Source organism: Varanus komodoensis, unplaced genomic scaffold (genome assembly GCF_004798865.1).
Source record: "Varanus komodoensis strain SLA01 unplaced genomic scaffold, ASM479886v1 scaffold60, whole genome shotgun sequence".
Classification (NCBI taxonomy): Eukaryota; Metazoa; Chordata; class Lepidosauria; order Squamata; family Varanidae; genus Varanus; species Varanus komodoensis.
In genome coordinates, this window is record NW_025336223.1 from 785,416 (window position 1) to 812,855 (window position 27,440).

The 27,440-nt window shown below is 42.7% G+C and overlaps 1 protein-coding gene across 1 annotated transcript in view; it reads right to left on the bottom strand.

Moving 5' to 3' along the window:
- Nucleotides 1–20,179, bottom strand: part of SIDT1 (SID1 transmembrane family member 1) — a 52,664-nt gene extending 32,485 nt beyond the window's left edge. Inside the window, exons 1-9 of the mRNA XM_044449654.1 lie at nt 20,077–20,179; nt 18,966–19,121; nt 18,163–18,277; nt 16,982–17,025; nt 14,222–14,293; nt 8,984–9,132; nt 5,445–5,518; nt 3,062–3,128; nt 761–834 (exon numbers count right to left, since the gene is read on the bottom strand). Coding sequence (XP_044305589.1) covers nt 761–834; nt 3,062–3,128; nt 5,445–5,518; nt 8,984–9,132; nt 14,222–14,293; nt 16,982–17,025; nt 18,163–18,277; nt 18,966–19,121; nt 20,077–20,176 — 851 coding nt within the window. The 5' untranslated portion in view covers nt 20,177–20,179. The remainder of the gene's footprint in view (nt 1–760; nt 835–3,061; nt 3,129–5,444; nt 5,519–8,983; nt 9,133–14,221; nt 14,294–16,981; nt 17,026–18,162; nt 18,278–18,965; nt 19,122–20,076) is intronic.
- Nucleotides 20,180–27,440: the final 7,261 nt, after the last annotated feature.

Genomic DNA, 27,440 nt, shown 5'->3' on the forward strand with positions numbered 1-27,440 from the left:
AACAATTTCACAAGATGGCAAAGTGGCTCTCCATCATTTAAAATGTTTAAATGAACTTAGCCACTGCTCTGTGCATTGGCTTTTTGCAAATGGGGCTCAAAAGCCTCCGGAATGGTGCCATGTCATCACCTTGCATTGGTCCCACTTGTGTTGGTCCCACAGGCATCCTAGTCTCATTTGCAAAGCGCCAGCAGCCAGGCTGCTGCTAGAAGCAGCAGCTCAGTTTTTTTTAGTCCCAGCCCTCTGATCGTGGACTCTTCCAAGTATCCTGTTCTCCATCAGGCTGCTGCCAGGAAGGCAGGAGGAGCAATAGGGATGATTGTGACCTCTCTCCCCTCCTTTGCACATTTTTCCTCTAGACATCCTTTGAATCCTAGAAGAGCTCCTAGGTCAGAATCCTACATTGCTCCTGGGACCTTAGAGAGACTTCAGGACAGAATGGATCCCAGCCTCTCCTCATCATTTACAGAAAGAAAAAATCTAGATTAAACTCCATTTTTATAAGTTCAGTGCATGATTATTGGGTGTTTGTTTTAGGCTGGATTATTTTGTTAAATATTATTGGTCGATGACCATAATAAAATCATTCATTCAAAGGGAGATATCTGTACAAAAATCAAGGGGACATGCCTTTACGCATGATTCCCTTCATTCACCATGGAGGTGATGGCCTCTCATCTTACTCGCCCAAGAAGATAGCCTTGCATGGAAAGAATAATAAATGTAAAGCACAAACAACGTACTGGGAATAATCACACACCTTAGGACCCCCAGTGGATGAGCACAAAGGAAGTTATAATAGCAGATGTCCTGATTCCCAGTCACATTCACCACCTGGAAAGTGAGGAAAGACAGCATAAGGTTCACTTGCATCTTGTACACAATATTCAGGCTATAATGGTCAAAGCAAAATGTACATGAAACTTCATGAACAATCCAATTGCATTCCATTGCTTTGGAATTCAGCTACACAGTGCAGGTGGTGGGGGAGGGGGGTGCCTGAGTGTGCATGCAGTTTAAGTCTCCTTGGTCTGCTAGAATTATCCATTATAGAAGGAAAGCAGAAGGAAGAAATGTTAAGGGCTCCCCCAGAGGATGGAAGAATACTTATTCCTTCTTCAGCAATATGCCTGTTAACCACACACCAGTACTACTAGCACTGTTTTAAAAAAATGGAAGGTGCGGGAAAATACTCTAATCTGAGCCAGTATCCCAGGGAAGATTCAGGACTGGAGATGGGAAGAAAGCACAGCTGCCATGAAGTGGAAAAACCGAAGAGATGTTGTGGCAATAGGTCAGGTTCTGTTTCCAACACTGTTATAGTACTACAGGTGCATATTATTATCCTGAATCCTTCTTGTGTTTTAACTGATTTACTTTCCATTAGGCAGGTGAATGTGCAAATTCTTACACATGGTTGTTGCAGGAGAAAAACAGCAGCGAGATACTATTCTGCAACCTTGATCAGAAACATGGTGTGCATTTTAATACATATATAAATGCACAGTTAATTTAGTGCAATGGAGGGAAATCAATGTCTGTATTTTAGATGTGTATTTGAATTTGTGCCTGCAGCGATTAGAAGCAGTGTTATCAAACATACTCTGTAGAGTTCCTGTGGATATCTGAGACCACAGGCTGGAAAGCAGAACTCTCAAGAGAATATCACCATCCCCACATTAGTGACTGCCAGAGAGTACTTTGTTTTAACTGAAAAATGCCCTGAATGAAAACCATCTTGGCAGGTGGTGGTACGAGATTCTAGCTGGCTGAAGGCCCTCATACTCGAAGAGGAAGCTGCCTATGTGCCCCTGCAAGCCAAAGCCAGCTGCCTGGTCTGCAGGTCTCCATGCATGGAAGGTCTGCCACTCAGGGAATCAGACATTAATCTACAGTTTGGTTTGCCAGCTTCCGGTATTCAGCAAGTCCAGAGGCGGCAAATGCCTGTAGGAGCTAAACATAGCAAGGGCAGGGATGCTAACCATGAATTTGTGTTCAAATGCAGCTAATGCTTTTCTTACTCATGTGTTTCGGCAATGACCAATGACTGCTTCCTTTTGGAATAATTCCTTTATTCAATAATTCAGGTAAATTTTGTGATGGAAACTCCTTTAATATTTACAGGTTCCCCTTAACTATCTACCCATCTCTTGGAACTCATTGCAAGATCAACATAAATGGATTCTCCATGCCCTTTTGACAGCTAAAAGATTATTGTTACAACATTGGAAGGATAAATGGTCACCTGCAAAAACACAATGGGTGGATGATAACACTTTCCATTTTTGAATGGGTGTTTTTATGCCTAATTTGTGAAGTGACAAATACATGGCAGGGCTGCCTGTGCAGACGCCTGTGCATCATTCTCTTTAGCAAGAGTTGCATATCCTGTCGTATATACAATGCAGGGGTACCTGGTATATATGTATTAATTGTGATAGATTTACTTACATTTTACATAAGATTTTTTTTTTATTTTCACCAGTATGCTGCAGTGGTGAAAATATTTGACTGGGACTCAGGAGATCTGGGTTCTAGTCCAAACTCAGCCATGAAGCTCACTGGGTTACTGTGGGCCAGCCACACATTCTCAGCCCAACCTGCCTCACAGGGTGGTTGTTGTGAGGATAAGATGGGGAGGAGGAGAACCTTGTGAGATGCCTTTGGTTCCCCACAAGGGGAAGAAAGGCAGGGTATAGATGTAGAATCTTACTAATACTAATAATAATTTTTGCCCTGTGTCTTCATTGGTTTGGGGGCAAATAAAAAGACAGGTGCTGCATATTCCTAGACTCAAATGCCAATGACATTGCAGGCATTTCTGAAGCAGGACTGAGTACCCAACAGTTCTTTGCTGCCACTTATACATTTCTGTTTTTATTTAACGGCTAGATAAGGGCTTTCTTCAGCAGAACATAATCTATATATAAATAATAAAATGAGAATTAACAGAATTCAGTTCAAGAACATTTTGTAAACTGTTGGTGCAAGTAGTGGAACGCAGGAATGTTTTTTTGGTATGGATGGCTAACAGAAGATGAGTTGTGAAGGCAGTTCTCACCGTTTGGTACGTAATCACCAGCTGGACCACAGGGAGAGCATAGAAGACAGCAATCGTGATGATATTCCTACAGGATGGGGATACCATGAGAAGTTTATTCATAAGCAAATATCTGCATTTGAATCATGGCTATGAGGCCTCTCAGCATTTTCACTTAAGTTTTAACCAAGTTCCTGCAACCTCAGGGCTGTGACCCTGAAGGTGGAACCCCCACCCTGCCCCCTTGCAGCCAGCGTGGGAAGAATCACACCATCTTCCCCAGACAGCCTTCATTTGGCCTTGCAGGTGGAAGGGGGGCGAACGGGCAAGGAGACTAGGCCTGTGGGCTTACACTGATCCAGACTGGCACCCCAGCCTTCTACCTTCCCACTCCCCAGAACTAAATCCAGCTGCCTGAAAATGGCTACCCAGAGAAAATACCTGGCATGAAGGGTATTTCTAAGGCTGCTTCTGACCTTGGATCCGGTAATTCTGAGCACTGCCTAGCAACGGTGACACATGCTCCGATAATTTCCCCGTTGGATTATTGTAATGCACTCTACGTGGGACTGCCCTTGAAAATGGTCCAGATACTTCAATTGGTACAAAATAGAGCTGCCAGGTTGCTGACGGGGGCCGGCCGTTATTCTCATATAACGCCAGTCCTCTATCAACTGCACTGGCTCTCCATGAAGTCCGAGCCCAATTCAAAGTACTGGTATTAACCTATAAAGCCCTAAACAGCTTGGGACCAGGACACCTGAAGGAACATCTCCTTCCCTACATGCTCTCATGCCCTTTAAGATCATCAGGAGAGGCCTTGCTCTGGGAACCCTCTTTGAAGGAGGTACGGAGGATATCAACCCGGAGGAGGGCCTGCAGTGGCGCCCAGACTATGGAATGTGCTCCTCAGAGAGGTCTGCCTGGCACTGACCTTATACTCTTTCCAGGGCCAGGTACAGACCTTTTTATTCCGCCATCACTTTAATAATTAAGGATTTTAGCTGCTTTAAGATCTGTTCACAGTCGCACTTTCTTTTCTTTCTCGTCCTTTCTCTTTTTCTTTAGTTTTATGAAAGTGTTTGTTGTGTATGTGTTTATTATTTATTGTTTTAATTACTATATTATTGTATTATTATAGTATTAGTTTATCATTGCAAGTCGTCCTGAGCTGTTATTGGAAAGGACAGGATAGAAATGTTTTCAATCAAAGAATCCTTTGGCCTCCTAGATGCTCTCTATTAGACTACAGAATTAGCCATGGCATTATCAGCCCATGCCAACTATACTACTAATAGTATGCAACTACAAAGATACCTATGATGTTCAATGGTGTATTGTTGGCTTGGATTCAGGGCAACTCACCCAAGCCGCCTTTTCTGTACAGAGATAATAAACATTCATTGGACAGCTTCTTATTGACAAAGAAAGGGGTACGAAGTTGCATGAAGTAATTTAAACTTCCTACTGTTTTGTTCCTACACTACCTTGCTAAGCGGAAATGGTATGTATAGATTCCCCTCAGGTGAAACAGAAAACGGTACAAGTGATTCATATCAGTTCCATGCATGGATGTTGATGTCATCCAGGCCCAGTCTCATGTTCTGGAGTTCAGATGGCCAGGTCCCCCTTCCCTTTCCCTAGCACAGCCCTTTCTTCCAGCCATTGGTCATTCATTCATTCAATTTGTATGCCATCCATTACTTGTGTCTCTGGAAGGCTTACAACATACAAGAAAATAAAATAGATAAATTGACAATCCACTCTGGCTGAAAATTAATAAAATACAAACAATAAAATCCAGATCCCTTAAAACATATTAAAATATTGGTTAAATAAAAAGGTCTTGACCTGGCGCCGAAAAACATATAATGACGGCACCAGGCGGAGGTTTCTGAACTTGTGCGCAGTGTTCACCTTTCTCAAAAGTTGAATGCTCCTCCTAAGACTTTCATCTAAACTATGCTGGGCTTTTTGTCTTTGCCTTTGGTTTGGCACACCACTCAGTGCCATCCCCAAGATCCTCCAAAACAGAAGCTGGTCCTTGGGCTGACAGCTGTAACCCGTGTCCACTTGCAACCTCTGCTATTGATATTGGCATTGCTACAATTTTGGTTGTGAGAGCTACCACTGGCAGCAACTACACAACCCTTTTAACTTCAGGCTAAGGAACTCTCCTCTTCAAGCCATACCATTTGGGAACTGCAAAGCCCACCCTAGAAATTTCCTGCTTACCCAATCTTCCAGCATCAAGGCTATTCCGTCACCATTTCGGTTACACAGTGAAACTAGCTGCTGGGGCTGCCACCATTGTAGTGCTTATTATACCAAGAAAAGGTAATCTGGAAGGACTTTAAGGGGGCACTGCAAAAGGCTGATCTGAGGGTGCTTGTCAGCTACTTACCAAAAATAGATTTTATACTTTTTGCTGACAATTCTCCGGTCCTTCCTGGACAAATCAGACAGATAGAGGAACATCTAGAAAAGTAGAGAAAGAGCACTTACTCTGCTGTGATGCTTTAAAGGACTCTAAACTAGCAAGGGTTCAATACAGTTTGAGCTGAGAAGATGCTTGCACCGGGTAAGGCATGGAAAATGACTTCCTAGGTACCTTACATGGACATTCTGTACCTTGGCCATACAGTCCAAACTTGCATACTTAGCTCATTCACATTTTGGTTATAGAATGCTGCTTTTGGAGCGAGTTTTACTGATTTTTAAAAAATAATTAAAAGAAAAAGATACCAAGGGATATAATACAATCACGTGTAATATTAAATGTGGGCAATTTCACAAAAAGGCAGTAACTATTATTACTTCAACCAAATTTATGGATATAATTTTGACTTATTAATTTTGACACTTAATTTGATTAACACTTAATTAAAATTAACAAATAAATTTAAATGGTTAACATGGATCTCAAGTAAATGATAATTCACCTTATAGCATATCTACAAATCCACCAACAAAATGATAATTGATTTTTTGCTTTTTGCTTTTTCCCCAAATGAAACAATATCAAAATAAGAAAGTTAGTTTCACAGAACAAATATAATAATTTGGTCACTGTAGTGTTGTTGTTGTTAGTCGCGAAGTCGTGTCCAACCCATCGTGACCCCATGGACAACATTCCTCCAGGCCTTCCTGTCCTCCACCATCTCCCAGAGTCCACCTAAGCTCACACCAACTACCTCAGTGACTCCATCCAGCCACCTCATCCTCTGCCGTCCCCTTATTCTTTTGCCATCTATTGTTCCCAGCATCAGACTCTTCTCCAGGGAGTCCTTCCTTCTCATTAGGTGGCCAAAGTATTTGAGTTTCATCTTCAGTATCTGGCCTTCTAAAGAGCAGTCAGGGTTGATCTCCTCTAGGACTGACCGGTTTGATCGCCTTGCAGTCCAAGGGACTCACAGGAGTCTCCTCCAGCACCACAATTCAAAGGCCTCAATCCTTTGGCACTCAGCCTTCCTTATGGTCCAGCTTTCACAGCCATACATTGCAACTGTGAAAACCATAGCCTTGACTATACGCACTTTTGTTGGCAGGGTGATGTCTCTGCTTTTTAGTATGCTGTCTAGATTTGCCATAGCTTTCGTCCCCAGGAGCAAGCATCTTTTAATTTCTTGGCTGCAGTCTGCTCAGCTGGAATACTGTCGCCTCCACTGGCTTTGTTGTTGCTTAGACTTTCTAAGGCCCATTTGACTTCACATTCCAGGATGTCTGGCTCGAGGTCAGTGACCACCCCATTGTGGTTATCAGGGACATTAAGCTCTTTCTTGTATAGTTCTTCTGTGTAATCTTGCCACCTCTTCTTAATCTCTTCTGCCTCTGTTAGGTCCCTGACATTTTGGTCCTTTATCATGCCCATCTTTGCATGAAATGTTCCCTTCATTTCTCCAATTTTCTTGAACAGATCTCTGGTCCTCCCTATTCTATTGTTTTCTTCTATTTCTTTGCACTGTTCATTGAAGAAGGCATTCTTATCTCTTCTAACTATTCTCAGGAATTCTGCACTCAATTGTTTGTATCTTTCTCTTTCTCCCTTGCCTTTCGCTTCCCTTCTTTCCTCAGCTATTTGTAAAGCTTCCTCAGACAGCCATTTTGCTTACTTGCATTTCTTTTTCTTTGGGATGGTTTTAGTTGCTACCTCTTGTACAAGGTCACTGTATATACGATACTTAATAGTAGTATATGTTCTATTCTTTTAAAAAGTTGTTTTAAGTGGCAACAAAGCATTCATATTAAAATTGTGATTCATTGAGTAAAGTATATATAATAAGCTTTCCATTTATCACAGCCAGGTTTTTATTTATATAGCTGGTTAATTTTGCTATTACTGTGTATTCTGCTACCTTATTTTTTCCAGTCTTCACTAGTTGGGCAGTCTTCAGCTTTCCATTTTGTTTTGATTATAACTCTAGCTGCTGTTAGGTATTTAAACAATTCTTCCATATTTCTTGGAAGAGTTTCTAGCACAATACTCAATAGCATACTCTTAGCATTCATAGGAAAATTAATTTTCAAAATTTTCTTTATTTCAGCATGTATTTCTTGCCAATTTTTGACATCACCTGTCCACCGCATATGGTAAAAAGGCCCATCCACTTCCTTGCATTTCCAACATTTTCCAGTGTAATTCTTGTCCATTTTCTCAATATATTTTGGGGTAATATACCAATGAGAAAACATCTGGTACCAGTTTTCTCTTAATGGTTGACCAGCTGTAAATTTTATGTCTTTTGTCCATAAGGATTCTCACTGATGGAGGGATATTTCATCCTCAAAATATTTTATACATATTTTAACTCATTCAGTTTCAGTATCATATTACAGTAATCGCTTGTAAACCTGTCCTAATAAATGATATTTCAGCAGTAAAACAGCAGACCTTTTACAGCACCTCTGCCTATTTGAATTTCCCTTTTCAGCCTTGAAACCAATTTAAAAATAGAGAAGCCATTGTATCTTTTTTTCTTCTTTTAATTTTCGTCAAGGCTTAATTCCTCTTTGTTGATCTTCTCCATGTATTATAAACTCATTGCTTTTCCTAACATGCTTATCATAATATGCTTCATCACAGGAGACACTGCAGGACTGATTCTTCTTCTTGTTGAATACCAAATTCTTATAAAACTATCTCTGATTATGTGACTTGAGTTTTGTGTTAGATCTTTTTTGGTTGATTCCTCTATTTACAAACAGAGGAGAAAATCCAGGAAAGGATAAAGAAAGAAATTCCCATCTTAAACCAGTAAATGTGGCCAGGAATATCAGAAATTAAAAAGGAGATACAAAAACATTCAAAAGAAATTACAAAAATTAAAAAGGAAACAGGAAAGAATTGAAGTACAAGAAGGACAAGATTCTGAAACTGAAAGAATGAACCAAACAATTGAAATTTTGGAAGTCCAAAGTAAATATAATAATCTTCAATTTAGAGGAGACCCTGAAGATTTTGATAGGAAAAACCTTGAAGACAGTTTTCATAAGTTTTTGCAAGGTTATTCAAATACTCAAGGAAATTTTCCTGACATTCATTGGATTCTTAAAATAAACTCAACCGTCACACTTAAGAATAAATTACCTCACAATATACTGGTTAGGTTCACAAACAAGAAAACCCAAGATGCTATTTCAAACAAAGAGAAGTCCCACTAAAAACAACTGGGAAAGAAGTTCAGATTTTTCAAGGTTTACCAACAAATCCACTATGAAAAAGAAAAGACTTTGATTTCTTAAGGTAAATTTTACAATGAAAAATATAAGATACCATTGAAGGGTAGGGAGTAGGGAAGGGTAGTAAATAAATAAATCTCAGGCCAGTGCAGTAACAATGCTCTAGATCTTCTTGCCAGGGGCAAAGGGGCCGCCTTAAGTGAGGACAATGATGCAGGGGCCGTACATGAGCTACTCCTTCCGTAAGAAATCTGCAACAGATACCTTGGTGCGGATGACGTTCTTGTCACTTTCAATCTCAGGCATGGTATCAAAGTCACTTTCTTCTTCCACAGAGCTGTCTGTTTCAGAGCCGCAAGGTGGCCTGTGCTCCAGAGATGATAACTGCTGGCCTCCGCTGGAGCTTGACTCATCTGAAAGCAATACAGGCATATTGAGCGTATGAGGGAATGTTCTTTGGAGCATAAGCCACATGAGCTAATGGCTCCTGAGCTGCAACTCAAGGAAAAGGGAGGGCATAAAAGTTTTTGTGGCCAGGGCTAGGAGGAGGTGAGGTGTAGGAAGACAGCCCAACTAACCCTATTATAGTAACTGGCACCTGTGAAGCCCCTTCCGTAATGCCAGGTGTCCCTCTGACAGAACTGGAACAGCCGAATGACAAATGCAGGACCTTCAGACTCAGCCAAAGAGCCTGACTAGGCATCAAGTAAGTTCATCTAAGGAGCATTTCATATCATACCCTGTTCACTGCACTTTAGACCTCCCAGCTCTTCCCTGCAAGCTCCAGTGCCTTTTACTGAACTGCTGCACTTGCATTCTGCCTGAATCTCTACTTGCTCCTTCTTTCCTGCTGTCCCCGGCACAGCAGCCCCGGAGGCCCATCAGTACAGGGCACTGAGAGTCTCACTCCTAGCTTGGACTTTCTCCACCTTGGCCTCCACCTTGGAGAACAAGAGACACCTTCAACTGTACAGCTTATCGTTTTGAAAATGGAATTCAGCGACATAAGATCCAGACTGCACACTCTCATTTGAATAACCTGGAAACAACCAGCAATGACAAAATGCAAAGTCCTAAATTAACTGTTCATGAACCTGGGAAGAAAACCTGCTCTATGAAGAGCTAGTGTCTAGGGTGATGAACGAATGAGTAAGACTAAAGGTAGTGAATGTTACAGAGTATCTAAAACCATGAAATGTCTGTCTGAATAGCATACACCTGCAACATGTATTCAACATTGATGCATGCACATATATCGCCATCTTGAAAATGCTGCCATCTTGAATGGGTGACTGACTTTCCTTGGAAGACTGAACACATTCGATCTTTTACTGTTTTAAAACTCTCACCAACTTTTGGAGATAATATGTAAATTTACTGACATTTTCAGCTAAAATGAAACACCAAGTCTCACAGATTTTAACTGAAGAGTGTTATTCATCGTCTTAAATCCTTCAGCTGAAGTTGAGGCACTGAAGCACTGACCTTTGGCTGCAATGTGCCATATTTTTTATTTGACTTGCCATCAGAAAAATAGTTCTTTTGCTCTATTTGAATGCAGGATTCCACTATGATGACAAAAAACATTACTTTAAACTGAAGCTTAACCTCATCAGTAAAGACTACCTTACTGCGCAGGTGAAAAGAAAAGAAAAGCCACAGAAGCAATAGCTTAAATCAGGAGTGCATGAGTTATTCTGGGCATGAGGGCCACACTGGTTGTCTGCTGTGCGGCAGGACCACACATGGGCAAACACACCAGTCACACACATTCTCAGACCATGCACATACCACTCAAACACATTCACATTCTCGTGGCAACAGCAGTTGCTCTATGTCCCTGCATCAAGGTGTCGAAGCCCCCACCACTTCAACCTAATTGACAGAAAGAAAGGAAAATGCTCAGCATTGGGCTCTACGGTTACTGCAACAGAATTGCCAGGATGGGCAGCTGGCAAGCCCAGAATCACACACTTTCTCTTTAAGAATCTTAAAAGAGAACATTTTAAGGTGATCAGCACCCAAACTCTCTCTAACAGACACCCCATCCACCCACTCACCCATTCACATACATACCTCACTCTGTCACCCCATTCTCTCTCCCTCTTCAGACATTCCCTACTGGTCTCCTAGGGTTGGCCCTAGGATAAAAAGCACCCTGGTCAGCTTACAATGTCTTCTATATTTCTATATAGACCTTTATAGCATGTGAAGATCATACTGCTTTTTATGGTGCTCTGTAAATATTCTTCTCATTTTTATCTTGAACAAATGCTATTCAACTAGAAACTGAAACAGGAAAATACTTAAAGCCAACTAATATTCATTTTATAGTTAATATCCAAACAGCATGAAAAACTTTGATGAAGGTGTTAACATTTTCAGTCACTGCTTTAGTTGCCTCTGCTTTTGTTGAGGACTAAGCTAGCACACCAGCAGGCTCCTAGGTTGTCCACGCCTAAGGCTAACCTTGCCTTCCATCAGGAAGGGAATCTGGGGAAGCTTTGGGAGCCAGCACTCCCCCCCCCCCCCGGTGAAAAGTGTAGAAGGCACTTTTCCCCAGGTGAGAGGGGCTGGACGATGAGCTGGGTTAGGGGGCAGGGCTGAAGAGAGGCTGTGGGTTGCACTGCAGTGCTGGGGTGGCAACGCCTGACCCTGACATATGAATGAGGCAGTTTTGCTCCTTCATGGCAGACCTTCACCTGTGTGTAATCCAGATTATATTCCACCTGCTATATCTTGTTCTCCCCCTTTCTCATCTCCCGTTTTGACAAGCACATTCCATTTTCCACATCTTACTGTCACCTCCTTTAAGCAATTGTTCACAAACAGTAATCACAGAATCAGTGCTATCCTATCTCCCCTCAGTCTTTTCCTCCCGAGGTTAAAAATGCCCAGTTTTTTTATTCTCTCCTCATAGGGCTCTGTTTCCAATCCACAGACTATCCTTGATGTCCTCCCCTGAACACTTGCAACAATGCAGTTGGTTTCTTTTTCCCAGGTGCAGAACTTGGCATTTGTCCCCACTGAATTTCAGTGCAGTGCTCCAACCTTTCAAGGTCACCTTGAATTTTGGTTCTATCTTCCAGGGTATTAGCTAATTCCACCTAGTTTTGTTTCATCTGCAAATTGGATAATCATCCCCTGCACTTCCTCATCCAAATGATTAATAAATATGTTGAAAAGCATCGGGTCCAGGACTGAATCCTGTGGTACCCCAATTGTTACCTCTCTCCAGTTCGAGAAGGAGCCATTGATGAGCACAGTTTGAGTCCAATTCCGTAGCCAACTGTGGATCCGCCTGATAGTTGTTCTGTTTAGGCCACTGTTACCTAGATTGCTAATCAGTGTATCATAGGCTACTTTGTCAAAAGCTTTCCTAAAGTCAAGATAGATTATGTCCACAACATTGCCATAGTCCATCAGGAAGGTTACCCAATCAAAAACCGAAATTAGAATAGTCCGGCAGGATTTGTTCTTGAGAAATCTATGCTAGTTTCTAGTAATCAGTGCACTGCTTTCAAGGTGTTTGCAGACTGACTGCTTTATAATTTGCTCCAGAATTTTGTTTGTTTAGAAAGCTTCTATGCCGCCCCATTTGCTGAGGCCTCGGGGCAGCTCACAACAATAAATTTTCCCAGGAATTGATGTCAGGGTGATTGATCTGTAGTTCCCAGGTTCTTCCTCTTTTCCTTACATGAAGATGGGGACAACATTAGCCTTTCTCCAGTCATCTGGCACTTATCAACCTTGAGCTGCCATTGAACACCACATGCTTTATACTCTAGCTTTCTTCCTATGTTTGGAATACTTTTACTGGGCATTGTTAGAGCTGCTCTGTTGTGATGTATAAGGCTTTGTCTGTTGTTACACCCAGGTGTACTTCTCCCTCCCCTGTAGGATTCAGTTTAAGCCTTCCTGATAAACTTTATCATGCTGATGCCAAACACATTATTTCCAGTCCTTGTAAGGTACAACTCATCCACTTCCAACAGTCCATCTTCCAGGAAGGGTAGCCTGTGGTCCAGAATTCAAATCTCTCACTTTAGCACCACCTCATAGCCAGGCATTCACTTGGAGTATCTTTCTTTCCCTGTCTATTGCCCTTCCAAGAACTGGAAGGATCAAAAGGATTATCAGGGTTCCAAAGTTCTTGACTTTCCTCCGTAAAGCTTCAAAATCAGTTATGCTTTCAAAGCTCTGCTTGCCACTGCCATGTCTTCCCACATGTATACGAAAGAAGAGATACTTGTCAGTGGACTTTATGAGCCTTGGTAATCTTTCAGCTATGTCATCAATCTGTCCTCCAAGGACACAGCATATCTGACAAGTCCGCGAGTCTCCCTGATATACATGTGCTTCCATCCCACACAAGAGGGAGTCTCCCACAACTAACATTCTTATTTTCTTGTTCTTGCAAGCCTTAGTATTGTTGTTACTACTTGGCTGACCTTTAGCCTCATGTTCAGTGTTGCATGGGATGTCTTGCAGTTCCTCCACAGCAGGCTGCCCTCCAGTCACAATCTTGACTAAATGACAGCAGTCCCATAGTTCCACTGGTGCAGAGTGTCTTCTAGTTCTTCTGCCCTGTCACCCTTTTCCAGGGAGTTTCCTCCTCATTATCCCTTCCCTCAGGATTCTCCTTTTCTGCCTCAGTGTGCTATTGCACTTCTAGTTTCTGTACTACTCTTAGCTGTTGCTCTGTCTAAAAACTCATCTTTTATTTTGTTGAGGGCGGATACTCACTGCTCTAGTGCTCTCACCTTTTCTTCTAACAGGGCGACTAGCTACACATGTAGGCCATGTTGCCCTCAGGCAAGAAAACAAGTATTGCACAGACTGTGCAGGTCACCTCCACGGGGGGAGTCTTCTCGGTCCGTGCTTTCTACTGCCTTTTTGATTAGAGCTTGCTTGGTAACAAATTATTTTGCTTCGCAACAACCAGTGATTTCTCCTGTCTTCCCTGAAGGTTAACAACAGAGCCCTACCAGTAAATGGTAGTGTGTTACAAGAAAGAAAACAAAGGGGGGACAAAGGGGGGGAAACTAAGGGGGGAAATGTTAGGGCCTTCTCCTGTCAATCTCCTGTTAGCTCTCCCTGTTCACGCGCTTTGATTTCTCATTCTCTGGGGGCTTGGTCGCTTGTACCCAGCCAGTGGTCCCTAGACCAGCTGGGGCAGCTTCTTTTGATCTGCTCAGCTAGGAGTCGGGAACCAGAATATAGTAATATAATATTACTATAGTAATATAGCTATTTTACATATCCAGGGTGGCCACATGCGGCTCTTTGAGTTTATTTTCTTGCTCACTGCTTGCTACCCCTGCCTCCACCCACAGGTGCCTGCTTGTTGCTCTCAGACACCTGACTTTTACCATATGTGGCTCTTCCATGGAGCAAGTCTGGCCATGCCTGTTTTATATACAGTAATATAAGATTACTATCAGTTGAACAGACTGTAATGACATATCTAATAATGTCTTTGGCATTCCAGAGTTACCATACCAATAGCTCCGTAGCTGCTTCCCTCTGGGGTGCTGGCAGTGATAGGATGAGAGGCAGCCACAGTTCCAAATCCTACAATGGAAACAGACAATGAATGGCCTTATCAGACAGGCCAAAAGCCCCCACAGGCCATCAGCAACAGAGTGGCTTCAAAGACCCTTGCTTAAAACAAAGAGCAGACTCTTCTGCAAAAAGCATTGCCTGAGGGTGGCTTGCTCAGCTCGTCCCCAGTGGGGATCAGGTGACACCCCACCACTCACCTTGCTAAGGCCTCCAGATACAAGAATGAGGGTTCTGATGAGGATAGGAGAAAGGGGGAGCAGAGGGCCAGAGAGGCTGGCCATGGGTAAAACACCAATCCTGCAATTAGCTGGTTCTTTCCAAAGGGCATCTCAGGAATGGGAATACTATTTTCCATGGTGCTAGCACAGAACAATTTCCCTTCACCTGCAGTAGGACTGCTGACATACTCATGAATAAAAGACTGCTCATAAGCAAGGGAATACTTACAAGAAAAGCAAGGAAGGCAGGGAATAGACAAGGCAAGGATGCTACATATGGACAAAAAAGGAGTTGTATAGTTCTGCATGAGAGACCCTTAAGCATCGGAAAAAAGGAACTGCATAAGAATAGCCCCCTCCCTGGAAGAAACCAATAGGCTTGAGGCCAGTCCCTAGCCCAGGCTGGCTTCCAGATTCCAGGCAACCCACGGTCCTGGAATCTAAGCCAATCACATCTGAGGCTCTCATCCTGAACTGCGAAGAAAGAACCCTAAACTGAAGAAAGACTAAAGGGGCTGGTGAAGGACAGTTTGCCTGCCAACCTCTGCCTCTCTTTATGTGGACACAGGGAGCCATCACAAGAAGCAAAGCAGCTCCAGCCTTCCCCACACAGAGAACATACAAAGGTAGGGCATATGAATCAGCTCTCAGCATTCAGCTCGTGTGTGCCTATACCCGGGTTGCATACATAAAGAACCCTGAGCATGGTGAGAGCTGAAGCATTTACTAGGGAAGTGCGATGCTGGGAATTCCATTTCATTTGAGCTCAAAGGCATTCCTTAGCGTTTATGGCAGACTGTATCAGACATTCCCCCCATTCTGTAAAAATGTTGTACGTTTCTTTCAGGTTGCACAATTAGTGCAAATCATAGAACAGTAGACTTGGAAAGGGCCCTGCAGATTCCACTCACTTCCACTTGTCAAACTGAAGTGGAAGAGAGAATTAACAAGTTCTTTGACAAATAAGGAATATGACTCTGCTAGCTAAACAAAACACTGTGTGGAAAGGATATAACCAGCAAGGATATTTACAAGAGGAGAACTTCTAAGACTGCACTTTTTAAAAAAGACACAATTTGCTCAAACTTCAAAATCTTAGCCCCTGAAATTTGCTCAAATGGCCACCATAAAATGGCCACCAGTGGTGATGAAACATAGCAACCCCCCCCGCAAAATCTGACCAAACAAAAAAAAGTGTCAAATTTTCATCTCTTCAAATGGAGTTCTCAAATATTTGCATCAAGTGTATCTAACTGCTTCAGTTCAGATGCTTAAGTTTTTTGAAGAGTCATACAGAATCATTCATGGGCTACATAAGTTTGCAAGCTATATATGCAGCCAGTGCATTCTTAACAAGTTTTGATAAAACAAAGCTGGTTTCTACAGCACCACTTTCTTAAAATCAATGATCAGAGAATCCCAAAGAGCAACAGACTGAGGAGAAAAAAGGAATAAAAGGCAATCAAGCCAAAAGTATGCATTGCATGGTGATGAGTCTCAGCAATGCTTTCTGTTTTTACTACTACATTTTGCAGCTGCTTCTGGGTCTTGATTCAAGGGACTTACAGTTTTTATGTGTAAAAGTCAACCTTCAGTCCTGAGTACACATGAATTAATAGCTTCAACATCCACCCTATGGAAGCATAACCAGCACCAGGACTAGTGGATGCCAAGCCAACAGGAGCAACACTCCTATCACAGATGGACAAGGGGTGCACCATCACAGAGATGACTAATGCTGAAGAGGCAGCTATGGATGCCAGAGCCAAAGAGAGCCTCAACGCCATCTCCATGGTCTTGGGGAGAAAATCAGGCTTTGCAGCTATTCATGTACTTCACAAATGGGAGCCCTGAAATAAATATGCTCATTCTGCCTCACCAGCATTGTGAACTGCTGGGCAGTGCTGAGAACCTTACTCTTGTGAGACTTCTCCAAGAAAGAAAGGCAGCAGTTGTGGTCATTGTAACACAGAGTCTCCTCCTTGGTAGAACAACAGCTATTGTGCTGCTGGCCCATGGCTGCCAGTCAGAGAGGTCACAAACTTTTCTAGAAACTGAAACAAGGGCCAAGAGTCCACAAAAAGAATAAATAAGAGAAAGAAGCAAAGAAAAATATTATACATCTGACAAAAGCTGCAGCAATATTGTGGAAGGATTCTCTGCAGCTGCTCTCATGAACACATTAGGTAAGAACTGAGGACAAAGGCACTTCATTGTGACACATAGGTGGGCACCTTCCCTTTCTTGGAAAGTGGGATGAGCATCAGTTCCCTAACACTCAAGACATTTCTGAAGCTGGCCTGGGGCTTGCATGGACCCCACAAGTGGGCCTTCACAGAAAGCAGAGAAGAGAACAGAAGTAATCCTGCCCCTGCCCCACAACTAGGGTATCACAGGATTTCTGCTGTTAGCAGAAGACTGGACACAATGACCCATGAAGTTTCTTCAGCGGTAATAGCACTTTGTGCCAAAATATTACCATCATTGGGACTGTGTCCTCCAGCTGAAGTCTTCCTATGACTCCTGAAATCAAGCAAAAACATGGCTAATTACTCAGCAAAACTAAACAGCTCTCACCTATATAAAGTAAGTAAAAAGCCCAAAACCATCACCTATAAAGTAAGCGGCCACTGTCCATTTACGGGGATTTCTAGACTAGATTTCTAACCTGACATTTTACTGTTCCTTCTGTTTCTAGATTTCACTGGATACTCACATAGTGGGGTTTGGTTTTTCCCCTTATGCTAGGTAACCTCTAGGTGGCACTCTGCCATCAGCAGAACTGTGCAACTAGGCTAGACTAGCATCCCAAATGCCGGATTTTCTGGGGTCAAAAAAAACCCCATTATAATGCTTGGAAAGTTTGGGAGATGCCTGGAAGATTATCACATCATCCACAGCACCTGCTAAGTGAGGCACGGCAAGTGCCCAATAAAAGAACTGTCTAGAAATGCTCTAGGTATAGAAGAATGGTTTAGAAACCAAATGGACCAATGTTCTGGTGCCTTACAGCTTGCTTATAGCACGCCCTGTGTAAACTGAAAGAAACATGGTTAACGTCCTTTAACAAGTGAGACAAAAGCAGGATACTAGCATATATTTGCTAAAGGTCTGAATCTAATCTTTGCTTCCATTGTGCATAGAAATCTCTCCCTGGAGATTATGCATTTCTACTGCTTTACGCAGAATCCACACCGATTAACAAGGAATTTGAACCAAAGTAACACTGGAAAGAAATGCACACTTAATGCACTCTTTCTCCGGGAACAGTAAGAACCGCTTGGCAGAATTGGGGAGGGAGGGGTATGGGGCTTTCTACCTTGTCCAGGGAGGGGTTACAGTAGACTGGTCAGTAAGCTGCACAAGTAATAAATAGCTCATATGCACAAAAGCATAATAACCATGCTCTAAAGGACACTGATGTCTGAACTATGTTAATGTAATAAGCCTACTTTGTTTTGGAAGAGAATACAGAGAGTTACATTAGAAACATAAAGGGAAAATGCCTTTCTAGACACGTCTAGCCATCTCTCATAAAGAACTGAGTACAACTTCTTGCTTGCCCCTCTTCTCTTGATTTCCTGGAGGGTCTGGCATAACATTTGCAGAATGAGACAGAGGCTTGCCCTCTGTCTGTTGAACTTGAAATGCTTCACCCACCTGATACACTGCACAAATGCCACCAGCAGTGCAACCAGATAAAATGAGAAGAAGCTCAGAAAGCTGAAAAGGATGGCACGCACGTAAACAGAACCTGAGGGAAGAGAATGGGTCCAATATCAGCACAGGAAAACCCACCTATCTCCTATTATGCCTCTTTCTCCTAAAACCTCCATGTGTCTTCCCAATCTCCAGAGGCTCTCTTTCTACGAGAACAGCAAGCAGCACTGTAAATACCTTGCTTCGTCCTCCATTATGCAAGTGCTTACTTTGCTCCTGCAGCAGGTCAGACCAACACATAACCCAGGCTCTGACTTCAGTCCTACAATTGAAATCGATTGGGAAGGAGCTGGTATACCTGATGGCACTCTACCTCGTCCCCCACTTCCTTCTGGTGTCTACACTAGGCATAATGTACACCCCTAACAGGTGCTTCTAAAAGAAAGACAAGTGCATGAGCTGAGAAAGGTCATCAAGTGAGACTGGAGCAACTGTAGAGGGGGATTGTGACTCATTCCTCTCCTGCTGCAGCCCTGAGGAAAATCGCTCTTCTATTTGCATTGGCTGGAAATGCCAGTGCAGGGAGTCCCCACCTCACTCTGCAACGCAAACGTTAGCTTCAGAAAAGGGGTTTTGCTCCAGATGGCCATAGAGGAGGGAAAGGTTTAAATGTTCCTCCATGTTCTCAGTGATCTTAATCCCTTTCCCCTGCACCTGCACATGAAATGCAAAGGCACATTTAAGGTCAGGTTTGGTTTGGCCCCAGAAAAATAATGGCTCCATGCTTGGCGGCCATGTGGTACTAATCTTAAGAGAACGGATCTGTGCAGAGCTGACTGATCTGTCTGAGGCTGATCCTGTGAAGACCCAGAAATACTGCCAGGAACCTTTAACTGAAGGTGTAACTGTCACTTCAAACGTCTTGATTCGCTTGTGGAGCAATGTGCTGTTAGCTGTTCCTGTAACAAGGAGATCAGAAAAATGTCACGCAACAACTATTTAAGGTCTATTTTGAACAGTACAATCTGCAGCACTGTATGATCCCTCACCAATTTGGGGAAGATGCAGAAATGGTTATTCTCTGTCCTTTTTGGAATAATGCTGCGGATGTTTTAATCGTACAAGAAAAGCAGCATACAAATGGGCGAATGAAATCAACAAATGCTAAAATTATTGACAAGACTTGGAGTAAGCAGGGGGAACATTACTTGACCCAAAGCTCTCTTGTCTGGTGGGAACTTGTAGGGGCTGCATGTCTGTGGGGGGCGGGGGGAACTAAAAACAAATTGGGTGCGCTCACCACTGGGACTGAGAAGGCTTTGCACCACTTCGAAGCATGCAAGGCATCTCGAGGCAACAACCACCCACCCCTGCAATCTTCCTTCTCTTGGTATCACGCTTTCCTGAAGGATGAGGTTTTGGAGGAAGAATCTTAGCATGCCAGATCAGAAGGCTTGGTAGAGCTTTGCACAAATTAAATTGAAACAAACCAGCATGTAACATATACTCCTTTGGGAATATTTTACTGCATACATTAATAGAAATACTTCCAGTTTGTTAGTATGCAAAATTCAAAGAGTGCTATGGCTCAGTGCTATCCTGAATTATTGCAGCAGATGACAAAAAATGTATTTGAAACCCCCTGCCTTCCATCAGTTAACGCTTTTTTTGTTCGCTGGGAAGCAGCCAACACTGCACTGTATGTGCCATTGCTAAGGGAAGGAGATACGGGCAACTTGCTTAGATGAGCCAACTGGGATAGCACTCACTTGTATGTCCAAATCAATAGCTCACTGGAAAGTATGTAATGCAGAGACAAGACATTACATTTAAAACACCTCTTTAGATACCCTTACTAATTTCAAACTCTGCCCAAGAGAAGCACTCTGCTCTTGCCAGCCAGAGCCATCTTACCTTGAACCGAGGCTGGCATCGAACCCCCACAGGCATAGTCCTCTGGCTTTATAACAAATACAATAAAGAACTGCTTGCTTGGGAAGTCCTTTTTCTGCATCAGACAAAAACAAATTTCATTTTTAAGGCTGGATTTTAAAAACAACCATCAGAAACAACTTCTGTAGCTCTGAAGTATATGGTAGGCATGTCATGAGCGGAGCCAGCTGGAGCCGGGGAATTAGACTAAATGACCCAGGAGGCCCTTTCTGACTTGCTCTGTTTTTGTGTGTCTATGAAGTAGTGCCATCATTTTGTAGGAAAGCGTTGATTGTTGCTTTTGCAGAAGGTAGCAGGTAATTGTCTTTTTGCAGCTGACTATTCTCGAATGAAACATAAATGTGGAGGGGAGAAAGAGATAATTGGCTTGGAAGAAAGTTTGCTACTTCCTATCTCATCCTCCCAGTAGTTTTATGAGAAAGGTGGTCATAGGGCAAGGTGAAGTCAGAGAGGAGTGAACTAGTGAACTTGTACTTATAAGCATACAGGCATAATAGGTTGGTGAATATTAACTCACACACCCTGAATAAACAATGAGCTAATTATAATGCGCATGCAATGTATGTATATGCACGTAATGGGATCAGACAGGAATTGCGTGAAGTAGGTGGACAGAAAGGCTATGCACCCTCCAGTACCCAGCAAATGGGGGGGAAGGGGAGGCTTCTTGTGGATGGAGAAAGGGAATGAAAAGAAATGGTGAGCTATGCTTGGTGTGCTTGCTCTGTGTGGGATACCCGCCATTGCAATCGCAATGATAAACTTAGTGCTGCTTGAATTTGTGTCATGAATTTATTCTCTTGAGGAACAAAGTACAAGAGCGAGTCTCACAATTTCACGACTTGATGCATGCCCTGCCCACCTTGTCCAGGGCTGCTGAAGATCAGTGGCCCCTCAGCTCCCGATCTTTGCTCTGCCTGGCAGGAACTGGGTCACAACACCTCTGCTTGCTCTCCCAAGTCATCTGTGGTCTGCTCTGATCTGGGGCAGCTTCAATCACACGTGAGAGACTCCAGGGCTTCATCCAGGAATCTCCCAACCTTTTGTGGCTGCGACCAGATGCACTTAATCACCATGAATAACCCAGGACAGGTAGGAAGGGCCGGAGTACATCATAAAGCATTTCTCCCTCTACAAGACTTCTTTTGTGGTGCCCCCACCCCCCAGCCCTGGAAGGCTCTTGCCTCTCTTCACTGCTATCTTTTTACCACCAAGTTAGGACCTTCTGTTCTCCAGGATTTTAATACTTCTTAAATTATTTTAGTAATTTTAGTGTTCAACAATGCAATTTTCAGAACTATCACTGGTATTTACTCACAAGTAAGAGGATAGGAGAGCATAAGCTGATTATTTTCATTTCTGCAATCTGGTGTTAACCCTTCTGTCTCATAGTCATTTTAATTGTGCTGGCATGTTTATTAGTTTTATAGGGTAGATGGTTTTTAATTGGGATTTTTATATTTTTGCAAAAAAATTATTTATGTGCACTAAATAGTTTAGCTATGCTTAGTTTATGTTCCTTTAGTCCTGGGAATTCAGGGCTCGTGGCTGCTCCGGTGCCCCCAAATACTTCACCTCCCAATTCTTAAAAGAACACACCTGTAATTTCTGTTGCTTTTTAAACCTGTGTGGTTGGAAAGTAAAGCATTGGCCAAGAACTCACTAACCCTCCCTTTGCTTTCCCTGGACTGCTTCTCAGCCCCATGTAGGCACAGAGGTTTCATTTTAAACAGAAAAAGGAAGAGGGGAAGCTGAAGGCCTTCCAGCCACCTGCCAAAACACCCGTTTTTGAAAAAATGAAGCTGGGCAAGAGAAAAGCCACTGCTGGTAAGGCACAGGGCCTGTAGAGGGCAGTGGAGAGCTATCTGGGTGCAGCAGAGAGCTGGGTTGTGGGTGGCAGGCAGCAGGCCAAGCAGATGGCAGGGCGGAAAGGGGAGAACGCATGCTTTTGGGAGATGATTCTGAAAGGGAAGGAAATGTGTCACCGTGTGAGCATGTTTCATGTGGCAAGACTGAGAGGGAGAGATTTCTCTGTGCTGGGGCAATCCTGGAGGAGAGGGCTGTGGGTGCAAAGGAATGGTTTTATGTCTGGGGGCTCTGACCACACCTCTGCCTTGTTCTCAGTGTCTGTAGCAAGTTCCTTGTCTCTTTGCCTCCCTAGTTTGCCTTTCTGTGAAATAGGGATTTTGTGAAAAGGCATGCCTGCCAGGACCACCCAGCTTTCCCAGGGTTCCCTGAGTGACAGCGCTCCTGCCACTTCCGCAAGATTCCAAAAATGCCCACTGACCTAAAAGGTTTCCAAGCCCCCAGATCCATGGCCAGCTTCACTCCTTCACTCTTTCCCCTCTGAATCAATAAGGGGAACCCAGCTGACAGAGAGGAAGAAGACAAACACAGACAACAAGAAGTTGGCTTGTGGCTCTCCAATTCCCTCCGGCTTCTCCTGCCTCCCTTCAAACAGCGTTCACGTTTCTTTAGCATGGATATGGACACTGTGAGCTTAATGTGCTGTCTGGCCCTTCGTGTCCTAGGAAGCAATGCTTGCATTGTGTGCACTTGGCCTTCAGCCCCCTTCAGGGAAAGGAACAGATGTGTACAATACCAGCCCATGTAAACTGGATTCCTGCAGTGGGCTAGACTTGATGACTGAATGGCCCCTTCCAGCAAAAGAGAACAGGGGAGGCTAGGAGGTGTGTGGAAGCTCGGAAGGAGAGGGTAGAAGAGGAGAGGAAGGGTCCATTCAGGAAAGGGAGGGGGAGAATGTGAGATGGCTCTGGCCCGGCCTATCGCTGGCTCCAGAGTCCCACCAGTTTTTACCTGAGGGAAAGTGATCCTTACAGTAGGGGCAGAGCTAGTGACTGAAAAAGTTGGGATCAGGCCAATAGGATTAAAAAATGCACACCTTAAAAAAATTAAAAAATGCATACTTATGTTCAAAAATCTCTGTGTGTGGCTTTTTAAAAGATCCTGTCTCCTAAAGCGCTTTGTAACGCGCTTTACATGGGGCTTCCCCTGAAGACAGTCCGAACACTTCAATTGGTGCAAAATAGAGCTGCCAGGTTGCTGACGGGGACGGGGCGTTATGCTCACATGACTCCAGTCCTCCGTCAGCTTCACTGGCTTCCCATTGAAGCCTGGGCCCAATTCAAGGTGTTGATTATGACCTACAAAACCCTAAATGGCTTGGGTCCTGGCTACCTGAACGAGCGCTTACGTCCGTATATGCCCGACCGCCCTTTGAGATCTGCAGGAGAGTCCCTTCTCCGGGAACCCTCCATGAAAGAAATTAGGAGAGTAAGTAACCGGAGGAGGGCTTTCTCTGCGGTGGCACCCAACCTATGGAATTCACTCCCCAAAGAGGTCCGCCTGGCACCGTCGTTACTGGTTTTTCGGCGCCAGGTAAAGACCTTTTTATTTAAACATCATTTCAATTGTTAAAACATATGATCTGGCCTGGGCAACTTCTTCTTCCTTCTCTTTCTCATCCTATATTTTTATTTTATACTGATAATTTTAATTTTGTATTTGTAAATCAATGTATTTTTTGTATTTTTATATTTAATGGTAATTTATTATGTACTATTGTATTTCAATGTATTTTATCATGTTGTAAGCCGCCCCGAGGTTTCGGCAAGGGGCGGCATAGAAATGTTATAATAATAATAATAATAATAATAATAATAATAATAATAAAGGCATCTCTATTTGTAAAAAGAGATATTCAGACTGGGGGGCAGGGGAGGGCTTTGATTTCAGGAAAAAACCTTGGCAGAAATATTCAAGGGGGGCAGAAGCAGAAGGTGAGACACATGTGCACAGAAAGCCAGGAGACTCAGATGCAACCGAGATCATTACTGTATATGATGCATCTGTATCTTTATCTCAGCAAGTGCCTCCAGGCAGCAAGGTGGAGGATGGGGCAGTCTCTGAAAAATCCAGGTGTCCAAATGAAGGATTCGGGGCTCCAAGCCTAGAGGCCTGATCCCCAACACTCCCCTCACAGAGGAGGGAGTGAGGTAGAAGATTCCCCCGTATGTCCCTAAGCCAGAGGTTTTCTGAATGCAGATTATCCTATATCCTATAAGTATGTGTGAAACAGCAACAGTTGGTTGATGAGATCAAAGAGAAATAATGCAACTGAAAGCAACCCAGGAAAATGGCTTAATGGACAGCACCCTCAACTCACCTGGACAGTGATGGCAGCCTGTTTTGTCATGGATTGGTAAACGCCATTAAATTCCACATTGTGGTCCAAATCATAAACGGGACACTGCAAAGATGGATAAACTTATTCCCAGTGCTGTGTTAACTGCTCTATTACTGTTAGTCTGCACAAAGCATTTCCTAAGCTGCCACTGTGCACTGTAAAGAATACAATGAATAATGTTTTCTGCAGGGCCTGTTCAGAGGAAAAGTTTATCTGGCTGTATCTTTGAGGAGAACAGGTGGAAACTCACCAGTGCTGAATGCACTGGCAAGAAGAACTTAAATTCAAACACTAGGCAGAGAGATGGAAGTGCCGATTGTCCTAAGCATATTGACCTTCTTGTGGGACACTTATTTCCATGGGTTGTTTGGTATAAACATTTGTCATAGTGGTCCCAGAGAGCAAAAGATGCCAAACAGGTTAATCCAACTCTTTTCCTGACAGTCACTGTGTTACAGTAGGAGCAGTGTTCTGATCTTAGTCAAATCATTTTCTTTCCAAAGTTTTGTATTACCAAGAATAGCTTTATTGATCATCTGTTTATAATAACCTATTGATGTTAGTAATGAAAAACCAGTAATGAAAAAAGTTTACTTTTAAACATATGCCATATGTTAAACTGATTCCCAAGACAGGGTTTTTCTCTAAGCATAACCAAATTCTTTTTGTTGCAAAATCAATGAGCATCTTTAATGTCAGTTGTTGATTTATGCTGCTCTATCTTTGACTCCTTATTCAGTATGAACCATGATTGCAATAAGGTCAACATACAAACGAATACAGAGGAATGCTACATCCCTAAATGACATGGTTGATAATATTTATTTAAAATGTTTCAAAAAAGCAGGTTGAAATATTTAATAGAATTGAATACATAGACATTTTCAAATGAAATAAATAGCAATTTTGGAGCAAATTACAATACTTTGTTCCTATTTGGTAAACCAATTCCCAAGTAACTACTGATGCATTCTTACCTCAAGATTACAAAAATACAGTCTAGCATGAATGCCACATGAAATATTAGGAGTAAAGCTAATATTTGGTTAAGATTAGAATAAAACGCATCTATTGCAGTACAAATAAGGTTTTTAAAAGCAGAAGTGTACTGAATGATGTGGCCTGGGGAGAAGCATCTTGCAAGGCTGGGAATCACTAGATCAACTCATCTTACCACAGCTGATTTACCTCAGGCAAGAATATCAAAGGGCCGGTTTACAAAAGTAACTCACTTGTACATGCTCCATATTTGGTTAAAAAAATCCCATTAAACAAGGCAAGACAAAGCACCTATTACTGTAAATATTAATGAAATGCCAAGCTAAGCATAGGAGAACTACGACAACTATTCCGACCCACCCCTCATACAGCTTACCACAATGTCCTGGATGGAGACAACAGAGCACGGGTAGACGGTCTCAGAAACCACTCTGACCATCACGGAATCCACATCTGGAGGGAACTTGTACAGAAAATACTACAGAAAGAAGGTAACACTTCAGGATTCTTTCTGATTCATACAGTAAAGACAGCTTTATGACATGAGAAAAGTGCCACATACTGGAGAGACCAAGTTAGAAAAAAAATTCTGTACTGCCGGCAGCCCAGGGCACTGGTCTGAAGTCACAAGATACAGCAAATTGGCCAAAGTCAAGCAAATCAGAGTCTAATCAGTGGCTAGGCAGAAGACTTCTTGGGCATATACTGCCTTGAGTCCCCACATGGAAGAAAGGTGGGATGTAAATAAAACCAATACTGTGATATCCCCAATGCTTTGGAAGTATTGCAAAATCAGCCTTGCACCTGAACAAACAAATATTTCCCCTTTTCTCGCCATTCCATTACGCAAGTCCAAAATGTCATGGAACATGAATCAGCAACTCCCCCCTCACCAATAGTTGCACAAGACCCAGTTTAGTGTCTTGGGAGCTGTCTGTGCTGGCAGCCATCACAGGCATAATTCAGAAAGATTTGGCAGAGCATTTTATATGAGATTGTGGCAAGGGAACAACCATAGCAGTGGACATTCCATTTTTTAAAAAATTCCCCCAGTTAAATAGAATGCTATGTTGAATGCACAGTGCGTAGCTGATTTTCATCTTTTCTTTTTTGTCCTTAATTCTCCCTGTCCATCCCCCACATCCAGGGCCAAAGGGGGAAAAAACCAGTTGACATCAATAGAAGTTCTCCCAGTTTAGGCCCCTGCCAGGGCAGGGGAATTTATGGAGGAATAGGCTGTGTAGGCAGACTTTAACCAGTCCTACCTGCACATAATCATCCCAATCCAGATTGGGGCCCTGCAAGTTTACTTCAAGGAAAAAAGTAGTGAACATGCTACTTAAAATGTTCAAGTAGTGAACATGCTACTTAAGATTGTGTTTACATTAGCACTAAGCTAATTTTATTTAAATGTCATTTTAATTGTTAATATTATTTATTGATTTTACATCTTTGGCCAGGACATCTCCAATTATATTGTTTTTATATTGTTGCTATTTATTGTTGTGAGCCGCCCCGAGGCTTCGGCAAATGGGGCAGCATGGAAGCTTCCTAAATAAATAAATAAATAAATAAATAAGCTAATAGCTGTACGCCTGGCGCCATCGTTATTTGTTTTTCGGCGCCAGGCGAAGACCTTTTTATTTAAATGTCATTTTAATTGTTAACAATATTTGCTTATTTATCTGGCCAGGGCGATTTCTTTTATATTGTTAATTTTATACTGTTATTTTTGTAATTTATTGTCTTTTATTTTGTGCTGTGAGCCACCCCGAGGCTTTGGCAAGGGGCGGCATAGAAATGTTTTAATAAATAAATAATAAATAAAAATCTTGAGCTCTATTATTTCAGATTACAGGTGGGACATTTTGTGGGACAATGTGACATTGTGTGCTTAAGCTATACTATTTCTAAAATTGCTCACCACTTTGAAATCTGGCATTTATTTATTAGATTTCTACTCCTTTTCTTTTTTAAAGAACTCAAGGTGGCTGGCTCTCCCTGTGCTCTCAATCTTATCCCCACAACAACAACACTATAGGCTGAGTCTGTGACTGGCCAAAGGTTACCCAATTGGCCAATTACCACATTTACCAGTTACCTTGGTTAATCCTGTGAG